The sequence below is a fragment of the Manis pentadactyla genome, chromosome 13 (genome assembly GCF_030020395.1).
Source record: "Manis pentadactyla isolate mManPen7 chromosome 13, mManPen7.hap1, whole genome shotgun sequence".
Classification (NCBI taxonomy): Eukaryota; Metazoa; Chordata; class Mammalia; order Pholidota; family Manidae; genus Manis; species Manis pentadactyla.
In genome coordinates this window covers 97,421,904-97,448,858 of record NC_080031.1, presented here as the reverse complement: position 1 = coordinate 97,448,858, position 26,955 = coordinate 97,421,904, and the positions used below count along the sequence as shown (strand labels likewise).

At 35.9% G+C, this 26,955-nt stretch overlaps 1 protein-coding gene across 2 annotated transcripts in view; it reads right to left on the bottom strand.

The window, feature by feature from the left end:
* Positions 1 to 2,188: 2,188 nt before the first annotated feature.
* SMAD5 (SMAD family member 5) overlaps positions 2,189 to 26,955 on the bottom strand; it is a 53,780-nt gene continuing 29,013 nt past the window's right edge. The window contains exons 2-6 of one of the 2 annotated variants that reach the window (XM_036897783.2): positions 20,805 to 20,868; positions 19,796 to 19,915; positions 10,590 to 10,811; positions 8,626 to 8,882; positions 2,189 to 7,195 (exon numbers count right to left, since the gene is read on the bottom strand). In XM_036897783.2, coding sequence (XP_036753678.2) covers positions 7,052 to 7,195; positions 8,626 to 8,882; positions 10,590 to 10,811; positions 19,796 to 19,915; positions 20,805 to 20,832 — 771 coding nt within the window. In that variant the 5' untranslated portion in view covers positions 20,833 to 20,868 and the 3' untranslated portion in view covers positions 2,189 to 7,051. The remainder of the gene's footprint in view (positions 7,196 to 8,625; positions 8,883 to 10,589; positions 10,812 to 19,795; positions 19,916 to 20,804; positions 20,869 to 26,955) is intronic. The other variant, XM_036897774.2, reaches the window with a different exon arrangement.

The following is a 26,955-nucleotide window of genomic DNA, read 5'->3' as shown; positions in this document are numbered from 1 at the left end:
TCAGCAATCTCATTAAAATATCTCCATAGCTAGGCTTTATCCATATTCTGAAAAGGTTTGCCATTCAAAATGAGATAGCTAAGAGAGGACAATGCTCTCTGGGATATACAGAATTCAAGAAACACTTCGGAACCAAACCAATTTCTTTGACAATCCTTTCAAAAAGAAGAGCTATTGCTCCACCCGTAATCAGCTAAATTTTTGTCAGAGATAGGAAAGGACCAATGCAGAGTGACTACTGGAACAGGTTACGAGGGAACACACATAAATGTTTAGTGGTTAGCTATTTGGTTTTGAGTTTTTAGTTTACTTTTTCTGTACTGTTAAAATTCTCAGCATTTATCTCAGATAAAAGTATTACTTAAAATGAAGTAATGGATAAGGTCTTTATTGGATGGGGAGAGATAAGAAGAAAGAGATGAAGACAAAGTATAAGGAGGCTTTCAAAATCCATCCCCAAATATCAAAACACTGTCTCAGGAAGCACCTCTCACAGGAATTATAGAGACATCCACTTGGTACACTGTGGGTAATACAAGTCTTAACCACCAACCTGATCCCCCTTCCGCCTCCCACCCAGCATACTTTTAAGGTGGAGATGGTTAAACTACCAACTCTGCATTTTCCCTGTAGTCCCACTCCCCTTTCAAAATACAAGCACAGGAAGTGATTTAGGTTAAAAAAATATATTTTTTTTACAGAAGTGTTCATTAAAGATAGGCTTACAAATACAATAGCAAAAAACAGAGTATTTAAAATGTTAAATGAGGGGAGAGTTTTTTTTTTTAAATGCTTCCTTCTGTGAACCATATACACTATGGAAGTCAAAATAAGACCTCTTAATAAGCTTGCTCCAACCTGCTGACAGCCTTCTTATATTTAGAAATACGAACTGAATCAAAATTGCTGCAATATGGAATAGCATTAGCCACTGAGTCTCAAGTCTAAAAGAAAATTGAAGCAGATGTCACAACTGATCCCCTCATCACCTGAACTGTTCTGGCTGTAACAATTTGAAACCTAATTATCTTAAGTCTGAGAAAAGCTAACACCTCTCAGTCTTCACCGTAATCTTTTGCCAGAAAAAAATAAGTCTTTTAAAATACACTTAAAAAAAAAAATGCTTCTAAAAGAGCCAGTCAAGTCACTACTAAATACCTTACTAAATGCCTTACATATGAAATAAAAAGGCATTAAGAAGGAAAAGGTTTCCAGAAATGGATTCTTTTGATGGATCTTTTTCTCTAAAGAGAATAGTAAGGGTTTTTATACTTATTCTTTTGGGTTACAGTATTTTGTTTGGGTTTTTCTACTTTTCAAGTGAGGGGCACATGGATTCTCACCGTCCCTTCCATTTCATTAGACTGAGTTTGCGTTTCTTGTATCTGCAACTCTGCTGAGGTAGTAGAAGTATGCACTAAACAGGGATACTATACCTAACCTATGATTTAAGATATTTTTTTAAAAGGAGAAAATAAAGAAAAACAAAGCAAATTTACAAAGTGGATAATCCAGGGTTGATTTACTAAGGTCAAGCAACATCAGAGATAAGTTCTCTGAATCAAAGAAGAAATGTAAGAGATAGTAAGAATAAAAATGTCGGTTCTTAGGTACCAGGAACTGTTTTAAATACTTCATTTGCATTACTTTATTTAATCTTTCCCCAAATCCTATGAAGTAGGAGTTTTACTTTACAGATCAGGGAACTGAGGCACAGAGTAATAAGTATGTTGCTTAAGAGCACAGAGTTAAGAAAGCTGTGAGGCCCAGGGCTCAAATGCAGGCAGGCAGACTCCAGGGCTAGCTCTGCTAAGAGCTCCTCTCTCCCAATCATCCGGTCAAGACCCCTCCTTTATAAATTTAGGGAAGGGAAATTAAGGGTTAAGTGAAATAGTCCCACAGTCCAAATCCAAAATCTTTTTCAAAACAGAATTAAACTAAACCAAAAAATCCACATCAACTCTCTTACACATAGAATAGAAATATCCTGGTAATTCTGAACAAATCGCATACCACATAGAAAGGCATGGATACCCACTTTCTGTCTTCCACACAAACACAAATAACATAGCCACTCATAACAACTGATAACCTCATCGTTTTTGTAACTCCATTCAACGAAACACATTAAGTCAAAACAGAGTACGAAAAACCAAAAACCAAAATACACACAGACACACACATTAAGCAGGTTTTGAGGTTTATTAAAATAAAGTATTAGCAAACAATATGCAAAAACAAAGTCCTTAAAGTTATGGCTTTGAAAAGCACAATATAGTAAGACCTAATACATTTTTGTAAGTATCAAAAAAGAACAGAATTGAAGCATGTTGCTAGAGTTTAATTTTCTACAACATAAAAGCAGAACAAGTACAAATAAGCAGCAGACCTATGGTGCAGCCCTTGGTTTGGTCTTTATCATCTGTATATGAAACATCTTTTTAAGAGAACATGGGCAGCTACGTACAAACACCCAGTTTTCATATTATAATCCTATCCAATTTTAAAATAAGTGATTTTTCAAAATGCAACTTTAACCAACCAGGCCAAGAAGAAAATCACTTGCCCAACTATTACCGATCTTCAAGAGTCCCTGGAGTTAAAACACTTTGTGAATAAATCAAAGCAACATCAGCTCCACTGGTATTAGAAGACACACACAGTCTGGCTCTTGATTTCTTCTTTTATAAAGAACTTGGGATTCTTGGCCTCACTGGAGTTTTGTTATAGCTAACACCAGCTAGTATTAAGAAGGCACTACCTGTTCATGGGAGGGAAATATCTGTACACAAAATGCTGAACGTTTAAACACAGCATCTTCAAATAAATCTTTAAAGGACATGGTTTATGATGATTTTGTGAATTTTAAACACTTATTTGGACAAGAACCATACAAATCTTTTTCACTCTGCCATGAATGACAAGAGTCCTGCTCTAAAACTGGATCTTTTCAACACAACTCATCACTTGTTTTACAGTAACTGCTACCAGCAAATACCGTCATAAGCTCTTACTTTGAAAATATTTATATATAAAATCCCTCTCACTGGTTTTTGTAAACCACCTAGTTTTAGGGTGACACTTCAATTAAAACAGTTGCATTTTAGGAGGTATGTTTCTATTATGAATAATCCAGTATTACAAAAGCTTGATAAATACTGTTACCTCTTATAATTAGGACATGCTAAACTGCAATTGGTGAACTCCAAAAATTTGTCCAGCAGGTAGAATTATTTATGCAGAAGAAATGCCTTGAAATCTCACTTTTCATTCATGCATCTTCTGTGAGAAGAAAACCACCCCAGAATCCCACCTGTATCAAAGAGGAAAATGCTGTTGCTCTAGGGTACACAGGCATCAAACCAGAAAACACCCCCAAAAAAGCTGCTTCCCTATTAAATAGCCAAGACCACCCATAAACCAATGCTTAGAAAAACTCCCTCCCATTAAAATGATAAAACATCTGAAAACCACCAGGCTATCTACCACCTTAAAAGATTCTGGCTTACTGAGCTGATGGCTGTAATGAGGACACACATTTATATTCAGACCTGAGAGATTAAGTGGGGATTTAACTAGTAAGACAAAGAAGGGCCCTGACCCTCCTGAAATAAAAGTTAATAGATCCAAAATTTAACTCGTCTTTGGAAGTTGAATTCAATAATTATCAAAAGAGTCTTCCTTCTTCAGGAAACATAAGAGATATTAATATATTTTAAGTGAGAAAATGACAATGATCCAAAGTAATATTAAGCAAACCAGAAAGTTTAAAGAAATGGATCCAAACGGGTATTATCAGATGCTCTCGATGACGGAAGTACGGCACTTAAACAGGTGCCATCAGACCTTGTAGAGTTTCTCTGCTATTGATAGGACTTCATGTTTTATATAAACTTTCACCTTCAAAAGAACACTGTTTACAGGGGAACTGTCTCCTACGGATACCCTCGGGTAATACTGGAGCTGTGACAGTGTGAGCCCCAGTTCTAATCTTTACAGGAGATTTCAGATCTGAATACTGTTGATCATTTTACATCCTAAAAGGATGTCAAACTCTCAAATGTTAGGAAAAGCATAATACAGCTACAGCCTCTTTCTGTACTACTGGGTATAGCTTACTGAACTACTTAGTAATATTACTGTGAATTTCACCTCAGAAACCCAGCCAATTCTATTATCACAGTTTCCTTATGTAACAAAATGTGAAAAATGATTTATATTCTGAGGTATGTATTTGACATTTTGACTAATGTCTTCCTTAATCTATAAAGAAAAAGTTAGCCTAAGTAGATCAATAACATGCCTATTAGTTTACACTCTGTAACTTAAGCCAAGCAATATCAACCAGACCATAATATTCTTATTACATAGATACTTTAGTCAGATGCACCTCTCAAATTTTTTTTTCCCAATCAACATCTTTTTGTTGCTCTAATTCATTACTGAAATTAATTTTTATTCTATTCCTCTTTTGGCATTTACCAAACTGGTTGTAATTTTATTATTCCCAGACTCTTATAAGCAGGCATGTATTAATACATAGTACATGCTATAAAATGTGATTTTCCAGTGGTGTTGATGTTTTTATACATTTGATTATAAACTATTCTGGAGATTAAATAAAAACTTTAAACTAATTTTCTGAAATAGGTTCTTTCAGAGGTGCTTTCTTTTCATTAGTATCAGAATTTTACTTAGGTTTTTTTTTTTTTTTTTAATCTTACTGGCAATTTTTATTTCCTATCTTTGGATACTGGGCATCCTCTGAAATTACTGAAGCAGAGTGAATAAAGTTTTAATTTAAAATTTAGGGGTGTGGAGTTGACAACTTTTAAGAAATACACCAGACTTACACTTTATGAAATTCTTAATAATTAGTTTTAGTACTGTCCTTTTATGAGACACAACCTCTTAGAGAAAACAAACAAAAGGCCAGTCACATAAAATCCTGCTACTTCTAAAGTGTGACATGAATAGAAACAATTTTTGATTAATTCAATTGAAAGCATCCATAAAACAATTCAGTAGTGTCCACCACCAACCAGTTCAAGCACACTAGAGCTGATCTCATGTATCTGTCATTCAACCTGGGTGTCTTATTTCAACAAATTTGTTCCAAAGATTGCAGCTTGAGTCTAGTAAGTAAAAGAACCTTGTAAAGGGCTGAATTCCATCACTAAGCAAACAATCCTCTCTCAGGTGTGGCTAACACAACTCTGGGAGACTGAGAATGCATGTAAAACTCATGTTTAAGGCTCAGATGACTCTCAAAGTATTCTTTTAACCCAGCGAAGGGTTGTGAGCTGAAACACATACACATACGGCACTTTATCTACAAGAATGAAAACCATCCATCAGCTGCACTCTGTAAAGGCAATAAATAACACCACAGAAAACAAAAGGGATCACATTCTCCTCTGCTCAAAAAATGCACTGTATCCTCATAAAAGCAGAAAGGGCAAAGTAGAAAGTCAAACCAAACTAACATTTTAAACAGAAGATTGACATGGTTCCACCTACTTCCAAAAGGCACCAGAAAATAAGCTGCTTCTGGTAGGTAAATTAGGTCATTTTCTTTTTTCAAAATAATGTCTTTGTTCTCATGCCCTAACTAAGTGTCCACTTGACCGCTCCTTAGAAAAAGAGGTTAAAAGCTCTTTACCCAAAACCTTTTAAGCATGACTGATTAACTGGATATTTTATTAGCGTTTTCATGTCTTTTCTCTCTGAGGGTTGTGTTCTGGAGATTAGCATCCACACAGGTGCTAAAAAAAAAAAACAATGAGAAGAAAAGAGCATGCATGATAACTGAGAGAACAGTCTACATTCATTGATATGTGACCATTTTAAAATCAGCTATCTCAATAACCACCACTGATTCATATAAGTATCAAACCAGAAGCCTCATCACTGTAGCCAGACAGAAGAGGCTCCTATGAGCAACGGGATTAAGTACATGATTTTCCAACATTAATAACAACCATAAAATTGTAGGGAACTAAAAAGGCACCTTAAGTTGGAGCTATAGAATAACAGTCTTATAATCTAGGTTGAAAATACAATAAAAGTTAGAAAAAGTGTAGCTTCCTACAACAGTAATCTATAAATTGCAGTGTGTTTGTTAATACAAAAGGAAGTATGGATGAGCATCTAAGTACAAGTCAGTTGTGTTTCACAAAAAGTTACACTAAAAACTGTCACCCATCAAAGTGCAAAGTAAAAGATTAATGCAGGTTAAAATTAGAGTTCTTGCAACATGGGCCAAAAGCAGCAAACAAAGCTGAGTAAGGCCAGGTGTGTGCTGTCACCAGCTATAAACTAGTACTTAGGACAGGTTCTAAGTAAACGACATATACTGGAGATCTGTTGTTGTTTGCAATAATTTTTCTTAAAAAAGGAAATGTTTTACAAAAGATATACTGAGTTAAATCACAAAACACTGACAGACATTTAGCTGTATTAAATGTAAATTCTGTGATGTCATCTAGAAAACTATCATTTCGCTTGTACTGAACACTAATTAGTGTCCTTTCAAATAAAAGATACTCTTTTATAGTTTCTTTTAAGCCCCTACCATATGCTTTTACAAAACAATGAATTCTACTTTTTTTAAGTTGGTGGTTAAAAGAAACTGGTAAAAGTACAGCTTCTGGAGGGCCAAGAGTCCAAGGGAAGACTTTTCACTGCATACCCTTCATACTATTATAATTTTTCATTTTGTGATTATTATTTTTTCAAGAAAACTTAAAAAATAAACTGTTGGGACAATAAGGCAAAAGTATGTTCTAGTCTAAGATCGATGCCAAACTTCCGAACTGGGGCACAATACTTACTCTGTATCTTTCACAATACTTTTGAGAGTTAATCACATGAACATGAACACAAACAAATGTAGATTCATCACAAAATACAAATGTATTGGTCACAATTATGTAGAAAAAAATCAGCTATAATATCTGTTTTCCATGTAAGGTCACAGTTTCTGTACTGAAAGTTTCCCTAAAATTAAAACAAGTCCACTAAGAATATAATTGAGAAGAACATTTCTGCACTATGAAACAGAAGATATGGGGTTCAGGGGGGAGCCCATCTGAGTGAGGACTTTATCCAGCCACTGGAGAGGCCCATGCAGATGAATCTCAATCCAGCATGGCGTGCTGGTAACATCCTGCCGATGATACTCAGCTCCCCAGCCCTGTGAAAATAAACAGGTATCACAGCAAATCCCTCTATAAACTGTCAGCCAATCCGAACTGATTTTAACATACTTACAAAAAGATACTTTAACAGTACATATATAGAGAATGTACTTAAAGAAAAAACTATCACAAAGCCAATCTTAGCATTCACCATGGACTTAGATGCACCATAATAGCTGTTATTGAAACATACATTAATTTTTTTACTAACACATAATTTCCTTAATAGAAACCCTTGGAGCAAGACATGCTTTGGAATTCTTTTTTAAATTTAGAAAGTTTATGTGGTATAGTATCTCATAATTAAAACATTAATATTTCAGCAGTAAGAAACATTCTTATCTAATAAGATAAATAAAACTCATAAATAACCTCATGTAAGTTCACAGCAGATTTTGTTACCAAAAAGGTTTTGGTCTTCAGGTTTGGGGTGTTTTTTCTTAATATCAGGTAAGGCACTGTAGATCTGATCAATGTATGCAAGTGTAACTAAAGTGGCAATCACATACTAACTGTTCTTCAAGATGGGAAATTATTAGGATCAATTGAGCTTGAACACTTTAGCCTAAAACTCCAGACAAGATTAAAATAGAATTTTTTTATTTTCCTGAATTTATCAAGCTCTCTGCTTTACTGCTTATGGTAGTCCTGGCCCAGGAAAATCAGGCCAGTGGCTGAAGTGGAAGAGAGACTGGGGAGTAGAGATTAAATATGCAAAAATCATGTTTCTATAGAAGCTAGAAGGCGGCGGGGAGAGTGACATTGTGCTTTCAGGGCTGTTGATAAACATGCATTTGACAGATGCACATCAAAGCAGCAAGGAAACACTGGACTCTGGAACTAAAAACACGGCATTTAACGGTACTCTTCTTTAGTTAAAAGCTTAAGAACCAAGTGGATATATTTTGGGTTGCTTAAATACATCACTAAAACTTCAGATTTTGCTCATGAACCACCATTTTTGGAATGCCAATAAAATCAGTAAGTGATAAATTTGAAAAGTTCTTTCAACTTTGCAAATCCTTAGTAACAGAACTTAAGATACCAGGAAAATAATTTTAGCATTCTAAAGAATTCTTTAAATCTAATGGGATCTAATTATAATTTAAACTGCTGAAGCTAAGGAACTTAAAAAGCAAATTTAATATTAAATGCTTTCTAGCACTTTAGTCTTTAACTGAAATTCTTTATATCAGTATCAAAATCAGTATCAATATCATTCATTTTATCATCTCTGGATTATGAAATAAAAACAGACCTATCATGCTGTTAAGAGTTATAAATTCAAGAATTCCATTAAAAAAACCATTAGGTCAAAAGTAATTACCACCTCCCATTGAACAAAGGCTTTTTAAAATTATAACCTATAAGACATAATATATATTTACATTGACTCAAATTAAGCTACAGGTCACTACCCACTCACCTTGACAAAACTCATTCGAATGGTACACATTTTGGTGAGCTCATATACTGCCTCAAACCCGTGGTTGACAGACTGAGCCAGAAGCTGAGCGAACTCTTGATTGTTAAAAATTTTGAGGCTGCAGCTGCTGGGAATCTTACACACCGTGGTCGGATGAAAGCCGTGATGAAAGTTGCAGTTCCTACTCTGTACAAATATGCTGCTGTCACTGAGACACTCGGCATACACCTCCCCGCCAACATAGTACAGATGAACACCTTAAAAAGACAGCATTACAAGAGCGAATTTAACAAAGCAGTGTAATGAAATAAGAGAGGGTGCATGAGGTACAACCAATACCACTCATCTGCAAGCCAACTCCCAACAATCTTTAGACAGAAGCTACCACTAGATGGCCTCCTGCTGCCAAAGATAATCCTGAATCTACCTACATCTAAAATAGTCCTCAAATAACGAAGACTTAAGCTGCAAACTGGCAGCGTGTTAGGTCATCAGCTCTAAGGCTTTTTTCCCTTTTTCAACAATCATTTACAGTGTCTGTGAGAGAAAGCAATGGCAAAAAAAAAGTGCCTTATGATGAGTTCTTTCAAAAGAACACTTAGTGCTATCAACTATCATGTGGCAGAGTTGTACGCTCCTTTGCTAATGGAGAGAACAGCAGCATTTAAAAAATCCTAAGTGACATGTAATTTCAGGTCATGGGAATGCCTTTAAATGGCAGATTTTACTTTCCTTTGAAAAAAATGTTCTTGGCATTTAAAAAATACATAAAAAATACATAAAAGAATGCATATATAACGAATTCAAATTATAGAGCTAAAGCTGAAATTGTTTCGAACTTTTCACTACTATGAGTAGTACTTAAAAAGACCATCCTTGTACATACATATCTCAGCACACATGTGAGTCAACATTTTTATCAGGCTATGGTACTAAAAACCATGTATTTTTTCTGTATACTGGAAAAAAGGGAAAACTGATTGTACAATTTAAGAATTCACCAAGTAGATTTCTCTTAAATTACTTTACTGTAATGGGAAAATCAATGTATAAAAGTGAGGCATCCTGCCTAAAAAAATTATGCCAAGTTGGCAGTAAAATCAAAAGAGAATGGAAACTTGCTTTTGACTTATTTTTGGCCTTAGTATTTTTCTGAATCTCTTCTATAAGAAACCACATCACAATTATAGTCATTAACCTTTTGTTCCTAATTTGGACTAAGACTTTCTCAAGTCAAAGAAGCAAAAAGCAGCAAATGGTAGACACAAAACTTCTAAAGAGACTGGTAATACGGTCTACCGGGGATAGGTTTCCTTCCTGATTACTTGATGCATAAGACAGACATTTCATTGCAATGTGAGAAGTTCCTTGTTTGTTGTGGCAACTGTCTTGCAGGATGAATTATAAATAAACCTTGTTACCTGAATTTAAAAGGTGGGACACAGGTGGTGGTGAAGCCATTGAAGACTTAAATCTTCAGTGGTGGATTTCCTACCTATAATCCTGCTCCGCCAACATAATGGAAATTCTTACAAGTCATTGCAACCCAAAATACTTCATAAATTCAGTAATTTAAAAATTGTAAGTCTTCACCAGCATTCATATAGTCCACAAATATTTGCTGTGTATTTACTCATATGAGCCATGTACTGTTCTAACTGCTGAAGATATTGTTGGAACCAGGCAAATTTCTGTAAAGTTCATATTCTGGTCAGGAAGAAACTCAACAAATAAACATGGAAGCAATATGATTTCAGACCCTAAGTACTATGTAGAGAAATTAAGCAGGGTAAGGAAAAGAGGACTGATATGCCTTTACTTAATACATTCTTCAACATCCAAAACTTGAGAGCAGAGACTATGCCTTAAACTTCTTTGTATGTTCCAGCTCCTTACACAATTCCTGGTACACAAGTGCAACAAATGAACATATTCAACTGAATGTAGGGAAATGACAAGATTACCTTTTCCAATATGTCGCCTAGTGTTTTCAATTGTCGAATTACGATTAACATTTGACAACAACCCCAAGCAGAATCTACTTTTGTTATTTGAAGGGTCTGTGAATCCATCTACTAACACACTAGTAGAAGACGCATGAAAAGCTTCCCCAACACGATTGTTCAATTCATAGTAGACAATTGAACACCAATGTTTGGGCTCTTCATAGGCAACAGGCTGAACATCTGTGAACAAACCAGACCAATAAAACATTTAATGAGTGATCATCAGAAACTCCAGATTCTTTAAGTGCTCCTCCTTAACCCAACTAAAGCACTATATGAAAAAAATATTTCCCTTTGACTTTCAGATATTTCACAGACTTAAGTCTCACTGTCTTTCCTGGCTTTGAGTCTGTATCTAAGAAACAAACACCAGAAATGCCTTCAATATGATGATTTTAAAAATTATACAAATACAAGGATAGCAACATTACATTTTAAATTGTTTTTCTAGCAAAATCTAACCCAGTTTTAAATTTGGGATGACAACCTGAAAGATTGTTTTTCTCTTGGCAATCTGTAAGATTTAACTATACCAGTATTTTGAACTAAAAATCTGAGACTCTCAGAAAACTAGGAATAGAGGGGAACTTCTTCAATTTAATAAAGAACTTTTACAAAAAACCTACAGCTAATATCATAATTAATGATAAGAAACTAGAAATTTTCCTGCTAAGAGCAGAAAAAAGGCAAAGATGTTCTCACCACTCCTTTCAACACTGCACTGGAAGTCCTAGCTAATGCAAGAAGGCAAGAAAAGGAAATGAAAAGGTACACAGATTGGGAAGGAAGAAATAAAACTGTCTTTGTTCATAAATGATGATTATCTATGTAGAAAAATTTGAACAGATTGGCAAAACAAACAAACAAAAACTCCTGGAACTAACAAGCAACTATAGCAAGGTTGTAGGATTCAAAGTTAATATGCAAAAGTCAATCCTTTCCTATATACCAGCCACAAACAAGTGGAATTTAAAATTAAAAACTCATCCATTTATATTATCACTCAAAAAATGTAATACTTGGTAAATTTATCAAAGGAAATAGGTACAAGACCTATGTGAGGAAACTATAAAACCCTAAAGAAAGCAATCAAAGAAGAATTAATTAATGAAGAGACATTCCATGTCCACAGACTGGAAGCCTCAATATATGTCAGCTCTTCCCAATGTGATCTATAGATTCAATGCAATCCCAACCACAATCCCAGCAAATCATTTTATAAATATTAACACACTGATCCTAAAGTTTATATGGTGAAGCAATAAACCCTAAATAACTCACACAATATTGAAAGACTGAAACTATCCAACCATAAAGCTACAGTAATCAAGACAGTGTGGTATTGGTAAAAGAAGAGACAAATAGATTAAAGGAACAGAATGGACAGTTAAGAAATAGACCTCCATATATACAGTTAACTGACTTTTTGATGAAGGAGCAAAGAGAATAATGGAGAAAAGAAAGTTATTTTTAACAAATGACATTCATGTGCAAAAAGATAAACCTAGACACAGAACTTACACTCTTCACAAAAATTACCTCAACATGATAATGGTCTAAATGTAAGACACAAAACTATAAAATTCTAGATGACAACATAGAAGAAAATCTACATGACCTTGAATATAGTGATTTTTTTATATACAATATCAAAGCTCACACCACGAAAGAAATAATTGATAAAGTGGACATCATTAAAAATGTATAACTTCTGCTCTGCAAGACACTGTCAAGAAAATGAAAAGACAAACCACAAAATGGGAGAAAAAATTTGCAGAAGACGTATCTGGTAAAAGACTGTTGTACAAAATACACAAGGAACTCTTAAAAGTCAGCAAGAAAATGAACAACCCAACTAAAAACATGGGTCAAAGACACTAACAGATATCTCACTAAAGAGGATATACACATGCAAACAAGCATATTAAAAATCCTTCACATCATATGTCATCAAGGAAATGCAAATTAAAATAGCAATGCGATACCACTACACATCCATTAGAATGGCCCAAAGCCCAAAATATGACACCAGTTGTCAGTGCTGATGAGGATGTGGAGCAGTAGGAACTCTCATTCACTGCTGGAAGGAATATAAAATGGTACAGCCACTTGGAAGACAGTATGGCAGTTTCTTACAGAACTAAACATACTCTTACCATACAATTCAGTAAACATGCTCCTTAATATTGACCCAAAGAAGAAGAAAACTTATGACCACAGAACAACTTGTGCACAGATGTTTATAGAAGCTTTATTCATAATTGCCAAAACTTGGAAGCAACCAAGATGTCCTTAAGTAGGTGAATGGATAAATAAACCGAGGTACATCCAGACGATGGAATTTTATACAGCACTAAAATGAAATGAGCTACCAACCCATGAAAAGACATGGAAAAAATATAATGCATCTTACTAAGTGAAAGAAGCCAATCTGAAAAGGCTACACACTGTACAATTTCAATTATGACATTCTGGAGAAGGCAAAACTAGAGAGACAATCAAAGAATCAGCGATGGTCAAAGGTCAGATGGGAGGGAGGGATGAATAGGCAGAGCACAGAGGACTTTTAGGGCAATGAAACTATTCTGTATGATACTAAATAGTGGATACATGTCATTATTCATTTGTTACAACACAGACTGCACAACACCAAAAATGAACCTAATGTGAACAACGGCTTCTGGGTGATAATGTATGTCAATACAGGCTCATGATTCAATGTAGATTCAGCACTCTGGTGTGCGGGAAGCCATGCCATGTGTGGAGGCAAGGGACATGTGGGAACTCTCTACTTTCTGCTCAAATTCGCTATGAGCCTAAAACTGATATAAAAACTTTAAAAAAGAAAAAAAAAAACACAACCAAGTGAGCATTATCTTCAGATAAAAGGTAATACACATTTTAAATATTAAATGCCAGAACTGCCAAGGGAAAAAGATTTGTACATATATAAAATACCAGCCAAACTCATTAGTGTTAAAGTCAACAATTCATAATTTCACAATGGGTGGGAAGGACACACGGAAGTTCTTTATTCAGTGCTATTAGGGTATCTTTCTTGGAGTTGAAACCAGGCAAAGAAGTCATGGACCCTCAATTTTCTTTCAAGAAAGGCAGGGATTTTTTAAAAAAAGCACAAGAAAAACTGAAGAGTGGTCATGTGGCAGTACAAAAGAATTGGTTGACTTTCAAACTCAATTCTGATTACTCAACCTCAAAGAATACAGATGAGGAGGAACAGAGAAAAATAAACCAATGTGGACCCATAGAGAGACATCCTTAAGAGCACAGATTTTAACAAAGTTTATATAAAAGATGGGACAAGGAGAGATTCATAAGCAAAGACACATATAAATAAATAGCAGGAAGCTGTAAGAATATAGTGTCGGGAAAGCTTGAGCCAAGAAAGAGAGCAGAAGCTTGTAGGGAAAAAAATGCTAAGCAAAACTAAAAAAGATAATTCTAGTTAGAATGAAAAGAAAAAGAAAAGCTTTGCCTCTACTTGAGATAAAAGATGTTGATAAGTGGTTTGAAGCATTGCAGTTTAACTGTGATTTTCCTTTTGTCACCTCTCTGTCAAAGAAAAAATAAAAAATACAAAATATGATCGAAATGAGAAGAAACTTGGTGAAAAAAGAGATCTATGAGGGTGAAAAGACATGAGTGCCAAGTTCCTCTAAAGGGACTCAATTGTTTGGCTGAGGAAAATTATATTCCAAGGAATATCTAACAGAATAGTATTAAACTGTACTCTCTGATCTCTGGAGAGTCAGAAGAAAGAAGAAGAGGAAAATGATAGGTGGGGTAAATATAGTCCATATTCAGAAGGAAGATGACAACATTATTTATTGGGTAGGACCTGATACTGTATACTAAGATCATAACATATACTGTCTAATTCAATCACCACATTATAATTTCTATGTAAATATTATCTCTATTTATTTTACAAGTGGGAAAAAATTGGCTTAGAGATTTTAAAAGGCTACCGTAAGTTGAAAAGCAAGTAAGAGATGCGGGAATTCAAATACAGAAATTCATGTTCTCAGACATCTTGCTCTAAATGAAGATAAATTAGTGTAACAAAATTCCTAGATAAATTCTAGACACTGAAAAAGCAAAGACATTATTTACACATTAACAAAACTATTAGGGGAGACTGAAATTTATTCTTGACAATGTGGGGCTCCTGGGAAAACTGTGATATAGTCATTTGGTATCATACAAACACACAAAAACACCATTCTCTGAAGAAATGTATAAAATGGCAATACTTCTAAACTTCTGACAAAGTAAAGAGTTTAAGGTCTCAAAGTGGCTTTAAAACCACAATGAGAAACTATTTCACACCCATTAGGATGGCTATTTAAACAGAAAAGAAGTATTGACAAGAATGTAGCAAAATTAGAACCCTAATGCACTGTGAGTAGAAATATAAATGGTGCAGACACTGTGGAAAAGTTCGGCAGTTTCTCAAAAAGTTAAACAGAATTACCATAAAATCCAGCAATCCTACTCCTAAGTATTTAATATCACATGAATTGAAAAGCAGAGACTCAAACAGGTACTTGTATACCAATGCTCACAGCAGTGTTATTCAGAATAGCCAAAATGGGGAAACCCAAATATCCATCAAATGACAAATGAACATTTGTTCATATATATATATATATATAAAAGAATATTATTCAGCCTTAAAAAGGAATGAAATTCTGATATATGCTACAACATGCATAAACCTTGAAGGCATCATGCCAAGTGAAATAAGCCAGTCACAAGAGGACAAATATTCTGATTCCACTTAGAGGTAATTCGAATATGCAAATTCAGAGACAGAAAGTAGAATGGTATTTACCAAGGGCGAGGTCAAGGGGGTAGGTAGGGAAAATGGAAGTTCCATGGCCAGGATCCTCACCTGATCCGAACCTACTCGCCCACTGTGTACATGTGATAAGGGAGTACTACTTAGTGTACTGTGCAGGCACGTGCTTATATACCTGTTGGTTATAAGCCATTTTTGCCTGTGTTGCTGTAAAAAGAGCTCTGCCCAGTGCTAAGAGAAGAGGAAAGCAGAAGCTGGAGGTGAGAGCAGAGCCTGGAGTGGAAACAGAGCCTGGAGCAGAGGCTGGGACAGAGGCAGAGGCTGGAATAGAAGCAGGCACAGAGGCAGACGGGATTCTAGCACTTGACCCGCCACCATGAGAATAAAGCTTGGTATAAACTATTTTACCTACAATGTTCTGTTGTTGTTACTTGGTCTCACTGAATCCAGAGTAAACTTAGAAGGGCTGAAGCCCTCTTTAGCTCCGAGCTACAGGGAAATAGGGAGTTATTGTTTAATGGATATAGAATTCTGTTTGAGATGATGAAAAATTTTGGAAATGGCTAGTGGTGATGGTTGCACAACCTTCTAAATGTACATAAAGTCACTGAACTATATACACTTTAACAACAAAGTCCCCAAAACACATGAAGCAAAGACCAACAGAATTGAGAGCAGAAATAAATGATTAAACAGTAATAGTTGGGAACTTCAATCTCCTAATCTCAATCAAACGATTACAAAAAGATACAAGAAACAGAAGACTTGAACAATACTATCAACCAACTTAATCTAATTGAAATCCCTGAATCCTGTAACACCCTAAACATCAGAATATACAATTTTTTTCAAATGCACATGGAATGTTCTCTAAAACCATGTGGTCTGCCAGGTGTTGGCAAACGTTTTCTGCCCACAAAATCCTGTGATTATAAGAAGATTAAATAACATGACCAAGTGGAATGTAAATATTTTAGGTTTTACAGGCCACATATTATCTTTGTCACATAATCTTCTTCTTTAACAACACTTTAATCACCTAAACACCATTCTTAGGTCATAGGCTGTACAAAAACATGCATAAAACCAGTCTCAATAAATGTAAAAGAACCGAAATCATACAAAGTATGCTTGATGCCCACAGTGGAATTAAATTAGGAATCAACAAAAGAAATATGGGAAATACTGAATTATTTGGAAATTGACTAATATGCTGCTAAATAATTCAAGAGTCAAAGAATAATAAATCACAAGGGAAACCTAAAATTGAACTGAGCAACGATGAAAACAAAACATACCACAATTTATGTGATGCAATTAAGGGAGTGATTAGGGGGAAATTAACAGTTTTAAACACCTATGTTTAAAAAAAGAAAGAATTAATAACCTAAGATTCCACCTTAAGAAATTATAAAAAGAAAAGCAAACTAAACCCAAAGCAAGTAAAATAAAGGGAATCAGTGAAAAAGAGAAAAGTTGGTTCTTTCAAAAGATCAATGAAACTGACAATTCTTCAGTAAAGTTTAACCGACCAAAGAAAAAAGAACAAGACACAAATTACCAAAATGAGGAATGAAGACATCAATACCAATCTCTACAAAAATTAGAGATTATAAAGGATACTATGCAAACCCTTATGCCAACAATTTAGAAAATTCAGATGAAATGGGCAAAGTGCTAGAAACAAATTACCAAAACTGACTCAAAAAAAAAAAAGACTTTGAATAGACCAATATTACAACTAAAAAAATTGAATCGGTAATTAATAATCTTTCCACAAAGGAAAGTCCAAGTCCAAACAGCTTTACAGGTATATTCTATCAAATATTTAAAGAAAAAATAATACCAATACATTTCAAACTCTCCCAAAAGTAGGATAGAGCACTTCACTTCACGAGGCCATTATTATCCTGATTCTAATTAATGTCAAACAAAGACATCACAAGAAAACTACAGACAAATATCCCTCATGAACATACAAGCAAAAATACTCAATGAAATTTTAGTAAACTTAATCTAGCAATATTTAAGAAAGAAGTATACACTATGACCATGTGGGATTCATCCAAGGAATGTAAGGCTGATGTAACATCAGAAAATCAGTTCATGTAATAATACCTTATTACTAGAAGAAAACTCAAAACCTACATGGTCATCTCAATAGGCACAGAAAAAACTTTTGACAAAATCCATCATCTATTCATGACAAAAAGTCTCAACAAACTGTGAACAGAAGGGAACCAGTAGTTTACTGGCTAGACTCCAAAATGACATTGAACAGAAATAGTGGGAGCAGACATCCTTGTCTTATTCCCAACTGCAGGAGAAAAATAATTCAGTCTTTTTACCTTTAAGTAGGATGACAGCTGTAGGTTTTTCATACGTGCCCTTTAATTATAAGAGAGAGAGGGAAGTTAAAGGTATCTAGGTTAGGGATAGGAAAAAGTAACACTGATTTTTATTCATAGATGACATACTCCTACATTTAGAAGACCTAAGGAACCCATATATTCACACACAAAAAAACCAACTACTAGAATGAACAAATGAGTTCAGCAGGGCCACAGGGTACAAGATTAATATACAAATATCAATTGTTTTTTTATATACTAATAAAGAAGAATCCAAACATGAAATTTTTTAAACTTCCATTCACTTAATACATTTAAAAAGAGAAACAGAAGTAAAAAATTTGTATACTGATAACTGAGAAGATCTATATAAATGAGACATTCCATGGCTGAGTATCGGAAGATAATGGCAAATGTCTCCAAACTGACTTAGAAATTCAATGTAAGTGCCATCAAAATGCAAGGAGAATTTTTTGGGGGGTAGCAGAAATTGACAAATGTATTCTAAAATGATACGGAAATGCAAAGAATGCAGATTTCCCAAACAATTTTGAAAAAGAACAATTAGAGGACTAATACTTCTTGTTTTCAAAACTTACTATAAGCCTTAGTAGTCAAGACCATGAGATATATAAAGACAGATGAACAAAATAGAGTCCTGAAATAAATTCTCCTATTTATAGTCAACTGGTTTCTGAAAAAGATGCCAAGGCTATTCAATGGAGAAATGATTCTCTCTTTCAACACACTGCTAGAACCAACTGGATATCTAACATGCATACAGATGAAGATGAATTTAGACCTTTATTTATCATACAAAAAGCTTAACTCAAAATGAATCATAGGCCTAAATGTAAGACCTGAAACTATAGAACTTCTAGAAGAAAATAGTAAAACATTTTCATGACTTGGGATAGACAACGATTTCTTAGATGCAACACCAAAAGCAGGATCAGGAAAGAAAGAAAAAAATTGATAAACTGGATTTCATCAAAATTACAAACTTCTGTGCTTAAAAAGACACCAGTAAGAAAATGAAAAAACAATCCACAGACTAAGAGAAAGTATTTTTTAAAGAACTCTTACAACTCAATAATAAAACAAACAACCTAGTTAAAAAATGGGCAAAAATTACAAGTAAACATTTCACCAAAAAGATAAATGAGTGATTCATTAAGTACATAAAAATGCTTAACATTATTCCTCATTAGAGAAATGCAAATTAAAACCAGAATGAGATACCACTTCACACCCACTAGAATGGCTATAATCAAAAAGACATACAATAAGGAGGACTGGAGAAACTGGAACCTTCACAAATCACCAATATGAATATAAAATGGTACTGCCACTTTGGAAAAGTTTGGCAGTTTTTCTTAGTTATCTTGACCATATGATTCAGAAAATCTAATGTTAGATTATCTATCTAAGAAAAATAAAAACAATATGCACACAAAGAATTACATGTAAATGTTCATAATAACATTATTCACACTAAGAAAGCAATTCAAATGTCCATCAACTGGTGAATGGACAAAGAAAATGTGGATACTGTTCAGCAATAAAAAAGAATAAACTACTGATACATGCTACAACACAGATGAACCTTGAAAACACTATGTTAAGTGAAAAAAGCCAGATGCAAAAAACTACACATTATGTGTTTCTATTAACATGAAATGTTCAGAAAAGGCAAACCTACAGACACAGAAAACGGATGAGAGGGTCTCTGGAGCTAGGAATAGGAGTAAGGACAGACTGCAAACACAGACAAAGCACAGTTTTAAAGAGTTACGAAAATGTTCTAAAATTAGATTGTAGTGATGGTGAAAAACTTTATATTTATGAAAAGTCACTGAATCATACACGTAAAATGGGTAAGTTTTATGGTATGTAGGTTATACTTCAATAAAGCTGTTTTTAAAAAATAGCCAAAAAGTTAAAAATAATAATAATAATAATAAATAAAAACGGTGTGTATAACCTCTTACCTCTACTGGATATACTGGGCATAATCTGAGGAATCATATTACTGCTTGTATCCATGGGCTGGGAATTATCTTGACCCATCTGATCATCTGGTGGCATATAGGCAGGAGGAGGAGTATCAGCTAAGAGGAAGAAAATGAGACAGTTAAAGACCCAAAAGAACAGTTAAAATATTCACCCTGCTCAGAGTTATTCCAAAAGCATTCAAAAATTCATGAGATTACCAGGAGGGCTCATTATTGAACATCACAGACACACAAAACGTAGAATGTAACTTAGGGCAAGAGAAAGAAGAAAAGTCAGCATACGCATTAGCTACTGACAACTTACTGCAAGTCCACACATATTTGGTCCAATCCAGGATAGTAAGATCAGTGCTAAAATTCACTACAGTAGAATTCAAGGTCAAGAATTTTGTCTTTATTTACTCAGAATCACATGCTCAAAGAAACTATACTACTGTAAATCAATCTGAAGGACGCAGATTAACCTAGTGTGGGTATTTATCTACAGAGACACTATTAATTAAACTGCCAAGATCATCACACATCGTATATTGTTATTTAAAACTGGAAAATCAGACTACGCTCCTCCAAAATTTGCCATCAACACTAACAGCAAATGTCTACTTCTTTTACAATGTTCTAAAATGGCTGTTGTCCGCTACTGAAAGCGTAGATAATTCTCTTTAGAAGTTGAATGTTAATTAGAAAATCTTTTGAGGTCCAACACTGGTGACTGAAAATACTTACAAAAGCTACAGCTATACTTTGTCTCAGTAACTATATAAACTGAATACAATGTCTTTCATTGACCCAAGGTTTGTACAAGATATATTTTGAGTCACAGCTACAATCAGCACTGAATCTAAGACAAAGCATGAAAATTAGTTTTTGACAAATATCAAATAGCAAGTTAAACAGCTGGTACTGAATTCCTCTTTGAAAAGTAACAATAAAAACCGCATCAACTGAGATTTTGCAGTAGACAAACCACAAAGAATATACTTACATATGACTCCACCTGCAAAGGTAGGCATCCAAGTATTTCTTGACCAAGTGGCATAATGATGTATCTATACATGACATGCCAATAGCAAAATTTAGGAACTTTATAAAATCTACTTATGATCTTTTTCTAGGCAAGTCAGTTCATCAGTTATCTATTTAAAGATAACTGGGGTTCATTTTAACCTTCCAAAGTCTAAAATGACTTGACAAGCAGTGTAGTAAAGTTAAAAAAGCACAGACTTGTAAGTCAGAGAAACCTGGGTCTGAGCCCCCACTTAACCAACTATGTGACCTCTAGGCAAGGTACTTAAACTCTAGGGGTTAATACGGATTTCTTTCCATCTATAAAACAGGAGTAATATCTATCCCACATGATTGTTCTGAAGATTAAAGTTAATATCTTTCATCACAGTATCACTTATATAAAAGGCACTCAGTAAATGGTACTCAATATTATTAATTATATGAAAATATTTAAGTCAAATACGGCTACTTCCTTTTTTGGGGTAGAATTTTTAATTTTAATGCCTGGTGGCATGTAATTTAGTTGTTTGGGCTAAAAAAAGGTCAACTGATCTCTAACAATTTGTTTTCCCAATTACCTACTTTAATTCACATTCATCAAACAGTCTTTTTCTGTCTTCATGGTTTTGTTAACTTTTTTTTACAATCTGCCTTTAGTGTATATAGGACTCTTCTCTATGAAACCTTTCAAGTTAACATTTGGTCTCAATCTCTAAGTCACACAGGCAACAACCGCTTAGCTGTAGTCATAAATGTATAGATGTGTTTCTGTAATTTCATCTGTTCATTTCACAAATATTTATTGAGGGTCTACTGTAATACTAGATTCTGATAGGCACTGGGAGTGTAGTAGTGAACAAGAGTCTAAAACCCCTTGTCAAGGACTTCAGTCAGGACAAGGGAAGGAGGGGGCAGGCTATGAATAAAGAAAGAACTGGTTCTCGGGAAGATGGCGGCGTGAGTAGAGCAGGGGAAATCTCCTCCCAAAACAGCATATATCTATGAAAATATAACAAAGACAACCCTTCCTAGAATAAAGACCAGAGGACACAGGACAATATCCAGACCACATCCGCACCTGAGAGAACCCAGTGCCTCACGAAGGGGGTAAGATACAAGCCCCGGCCCCGCGGGAGCCGAGCGCCCCTCCCCCCAGCTCCCGGCGGGAGAAGAGCAGGCAGAGCGGGAGGGAGACGGAGCCCAGGACTGCCGAACACCCAGCCCCCGCCATCCGGGCCAGAGTGCAGGGCCCTCGATACTGGGAAAACAGGGCAGCAAGAACAGTGAGCAGGCACTGGAGGCTGGGCGACAGAGGACATAAGAAAAGCGCGCGACCATTTTTTTTTTTTGCTTTTTTGCTGCTTTGTTTTGGCGAGCGCTTTTTGGAAGTCTTAAAGGGATAGGGACCCCAATACTAGGGAAACAGGGCAGCAAGACCGGTGAGCAGAGGCCCGAGGCTGGCACCGGAGAATAAAGAAAAACGAGTGACCACCTTTTTTTTTTTAATTAAAAAAAAATTTTTTTTTTTTTTTGGTGGTCATTGTTTTGTTTTGGCGGGTGCTTTTTGGAAGTCTTAAAGGGGCAGGGCGGGACACTTAATCCAGAGGTAGGGAATCCGGGGATCTCTGGGCACCCTAACCCCTGGGCTGCAGGGAGCAGGGAGGCCCCTTACGGAGATAAATAGCCTCCCAGCCGCTCCTGCTCCAACGCGACTCCACCACTTTGGAGTAGCTGCCCGAGCCAGGCCACGCCCACAGCAACAGCGGAGATAAACTCCATAGCAGCCGGGCAGGAAGCAGAAGCCCTGTCTGCACGCAGCTGCGCAGCACAAGCCACTAGAGGTCGCTGTTCTCCCAGGAGAGGAGGGCCACAAACCAACAAGAAAGGAAGTCCTTCCAGCCGTCACTCGTCCCAGCTCTGCAAACTATTCCTATCACCATGAAAAGGCAAAGCTACAGGCAGACAAAGATCACAGAGGCAACACCAGAGAAGGAGACAGACCTAACCAGTCTTCCTGAAAAAGAATTCAAAATAGGAATCATAAACATGCTGACAGAGATGCAGAGAAATACGCAAGAGAAAGGGGATGAAGTCCGGAGGGAGATCACAGATGCCAGAAAGGAGATCGCAGAAATGAAACAAACTCTGGAAGGGTTTATAAGCAGAATGGATAGAATGCAAGAGGCCATTGATGGAATTGAAATCAGAGAACAGGAACGCATAGAAGCTGACATAGAGAGAGACAAAAGGATCTCCAGGAATGAAACAATATTAAGAGAAATGTGTGACCAATCCAAAAGGAACAATATCCGTATTATAGGGGTCCCAGAAGAAGAAGAGAGAGGAAAAGAGATGGAAAGTATCTTAGAAGAAATAATTGCTGAAAACTTCCCCACACTGGGGGAGGAAGTAATCGACCAGACCACGGAAATACACAGAACCCCCAACAGAAAGGATCCAAGAAGGGCACCACCAAGACACATAATAATTAAAATGGCAAAGATCAAGGACAAGGAAAGAGTGTTAAAGGCAGCTAGAGAGAAAAAGGTCACCTATAAAGGGAAACCCATCAGGCTAACATCAGATTTCTCAACATAAACCCTACAGGCCAGAAGAGAATGGCATGATATATTTAATACAATGAAACAGAAGGGCCTTGAACCAAGGATACTGTATCCAGCACGACTATCATTCAAATATGACGGTGGGATTAAACAATTCCCAGATAAACAAAAGCTGAGGGAATTTGCTTTCCACAAACCACCTCTACAGAACATCTTACAGGGACTGCTCTAGATGGGAGCACTCCTAGAAAGAGCACAGCACAAAACACCCAACATATGAAGAATCGAGGAGGAGGAACAAGAAGGGAGAGAAGAAAAGAATCTCCAGACAGTGTATATAACAGCTCAATAAGCGAGCTAAGTTAGGCAGTAAGATACTAAAGAGGCTAACCTTGAACCTTTGGTAACCACGAATTTAAAGCCTGCAATGGCAATAAGTACATATCTTTCAATAGTCACCCTAAATGTTAATGGGTTGAATGCACCAATCAAAAGACACAGAGTAACAGAATGGATAAAAAAGCAAGACCCATCTATATGCTGCTTACAAGAAACTCACCTCAAACCCAAAGACATGTACAGACTAAAAGTCAAGGGATGGAAAAACATATTTCAAGCAAACAACAGTGAGAAGAAAGCAGGGGTTGCAGTACTAATATCAGACAAAATAGACTTCAAAACAAAGAAAGTAACAAGAGATAGAGAAGGACACTACATAATGATAAAGGGCTCAGTCAAACAAGAGGATATAACCATTCTAAATATATATGCACCCAACACAGGAGCACCAGCATATGTGAAACAAATACTAACAGAACTAAAGGGAGATATGGACTGCAATGCATTCATTCTAGGAGACTTCAACACACCACTCACCCCAAAGGATAGATCCACCGGGCAGAAAATAAGTAAGGACACGGAAGCACTGAACAACACAGTAGAGCAGATGGACCTAATAGACATCTATAGAACTCTACATCCAAAAGCAACAGGATATACATTCTTCTCAAGTGCACATGGAACATTCTCCAGAATAGACCACATACTAGGCCACAAAAAGAGCCTCAGAAAATTCCAAAAGATTGAAATCCTACCAACCAACTTTTCAGACCACAAAGGCATAAAACTAGAAATAAACTGTACAAAGAAAGCAAAGAGGCTCACAAACACATGGAGGCTTAACAACACACTCCTAAATAATCAATGGATCAATGACCAAATCAAAATGGAGATCCAGCAATACATGGAAACAAATGACAACAACAACACTAAGCCCCAACTTCTGTGGGACGCAGCAAAAGCAGTCTTAAGAGGAAAGTATATAGCAATCCAAGCATATTTAAAAAAGGAAGAGCAATCACAAATGAATGGTCTAATGTCACAATTATCGAAATTGGAAAAAGAAGAACAGATGAGGCCTAAGGTCAGCAGAAGGAGGGACATAATAAAGATCAGAGAAGAAATAAATAAAATTGAGAAGAATAAAACAATAGCAAAAATCAATGAAACCAAGAGCTGGTTCTTCGAGAAAATAAACAAAATAGATAAGCCTCTAGCCAGACTTATTAAGAAGAAAGAGAGTCAACACAAATCAACAGTATCAGAAACGAGAAAGGAAAAATCACGACGGACCCCACAGAAATACAAAGAATTATTGGAGAATACTATGAAAACCTATATGCTAACAAGCTGGGAAACCTAGGAGAAATGGACAACTTCCTAGAAAAATACAACCTTCCAAGACTGACCCAAAAAGAAACAGAAAATCTAAACAGACCAATTACCAGCAACGAAATTGAAGCGGTAATCAAAAAACTACCAAAGAACAAAACCCCCGGGCCAGATGGATTTACCTCGGAATTTTGTCAGACATACAGGGAAGACATAATACCCATTCTCCTTAAAGTTTTCCAAGAAATAGAAGAGGAGGGGATACTCCCAAACTCATTCTATGAAGCTAACATCACCCTAATACCAAAACCAGGCAAAGACACCACCAAAAAAGAAAACTACAGACCAATATCCCTGATGAACGTAGATGCAAAAATACTCAACAAAATTTTAGCAAACCGAATTCAAAAATACATCAAAACCATCGTACACCATGACCAAGTGGGATTCATCCCAGGGATGCAAGGATGGTACAATATTCGAAAGTCCATCAACATCATCCACCACATCAACAAAAAGAAAGACAAAAACCACATGATCATCTCCATAGATGCTGAGAAAGCATTTGACAAAGTTCAACATCCATTCATGATAAAAACTCTCAGCAAAATGGGAATAGAGGGCAAGTACCTCAACATAATAAAGGCCATCTATGATAAACCCACAGCCAACATTATATTGAACAGCGAGAAGCTGAAAGCATTTCCTCTGAGATCGGGAACTAGACAGGGATGCCCACTCTCTCCACTGTTATTTAACATAGTACTGGAGGTCCTAGCCACGGCAATCAGACAAAACAAAGAAATACAAGGAATCCAGATTGGTAAAGAAGAAGTTAAACTGTCACTATTTGCAGATGACATGATACTGTACATAAAAAACCCTAAAGACTCCACCCCAAAACTACTAGAACTGATATCGGAATACAGCAAAGTTGCAGGATACAAAATCAACACACAGAAATCTGTGGCTTTCCTATATACTAACAATGAACCAACAGAAAGAGAAATCAGGAAAACAACTCCATTCACAATTGCATCAAAAAAAATAAAATACCTAGGAATAAACCTAACCAAAGAAGTGAAAGACTTATACTCTGAAAACTACAAGTCACTCTTAAGAGAAATTAAAGGGGACACTAACAGATGGAAACTCATCCCATGCTCGTGGCTAGGAAGAATTAATATCATCAAAATGGCCATCCTGCCCAAAGCAATATACAGATTTGATGCAATCCCTATGAAACTACCAGCAACATTCTTCAATGAACTGGAACAAATAATTCAAAAATTCATATGGAAACACCAAAGACCCCGAATAGCCAAAGCAATCCTGAGAAAGAAGAATAAAGTAGGGGGCATCTCACTCCCCAACTTCAAGCTCTACTATAAAGCCATAGTAATCAAGACAATTTGGTACTGGCACAAGAGCAGAGCCACAGACCAATGGAACAGACTAGAGAATCCAGACATTAACCCAGACATATATGGTCAATTAATATTTGATAAAGGAGCCATGGACATACAATGGCGAAATGACAGTCTCTTCAACAGGTGGTGCTGGCAAAACTGGACAGCTACATGTAGGAGAATGAAACTGGACCATTGTCTAACCCCATATACAAAAGTAAACTCAAAATGGATCAAAGACCTGAATGTAAGTCATGAAACCATTAAACTCTTGGAACAAAACATAGGCAAAAACCTCTTAGACATAAACATGAGTGACCTCTTCTTGAACATATCTCCCCGGGCAAGGAAAACAACAGCAAAAATGAGTAAGTGGGACTATATTAAGCTGAAAAGCTTCTGCACAGCAAAAGAAAGAACTATACACTATGTTGCTACAGAGAAAACTCAAACAGTGAGAAAGTGGGTTGAAAGGAAGGTTAAT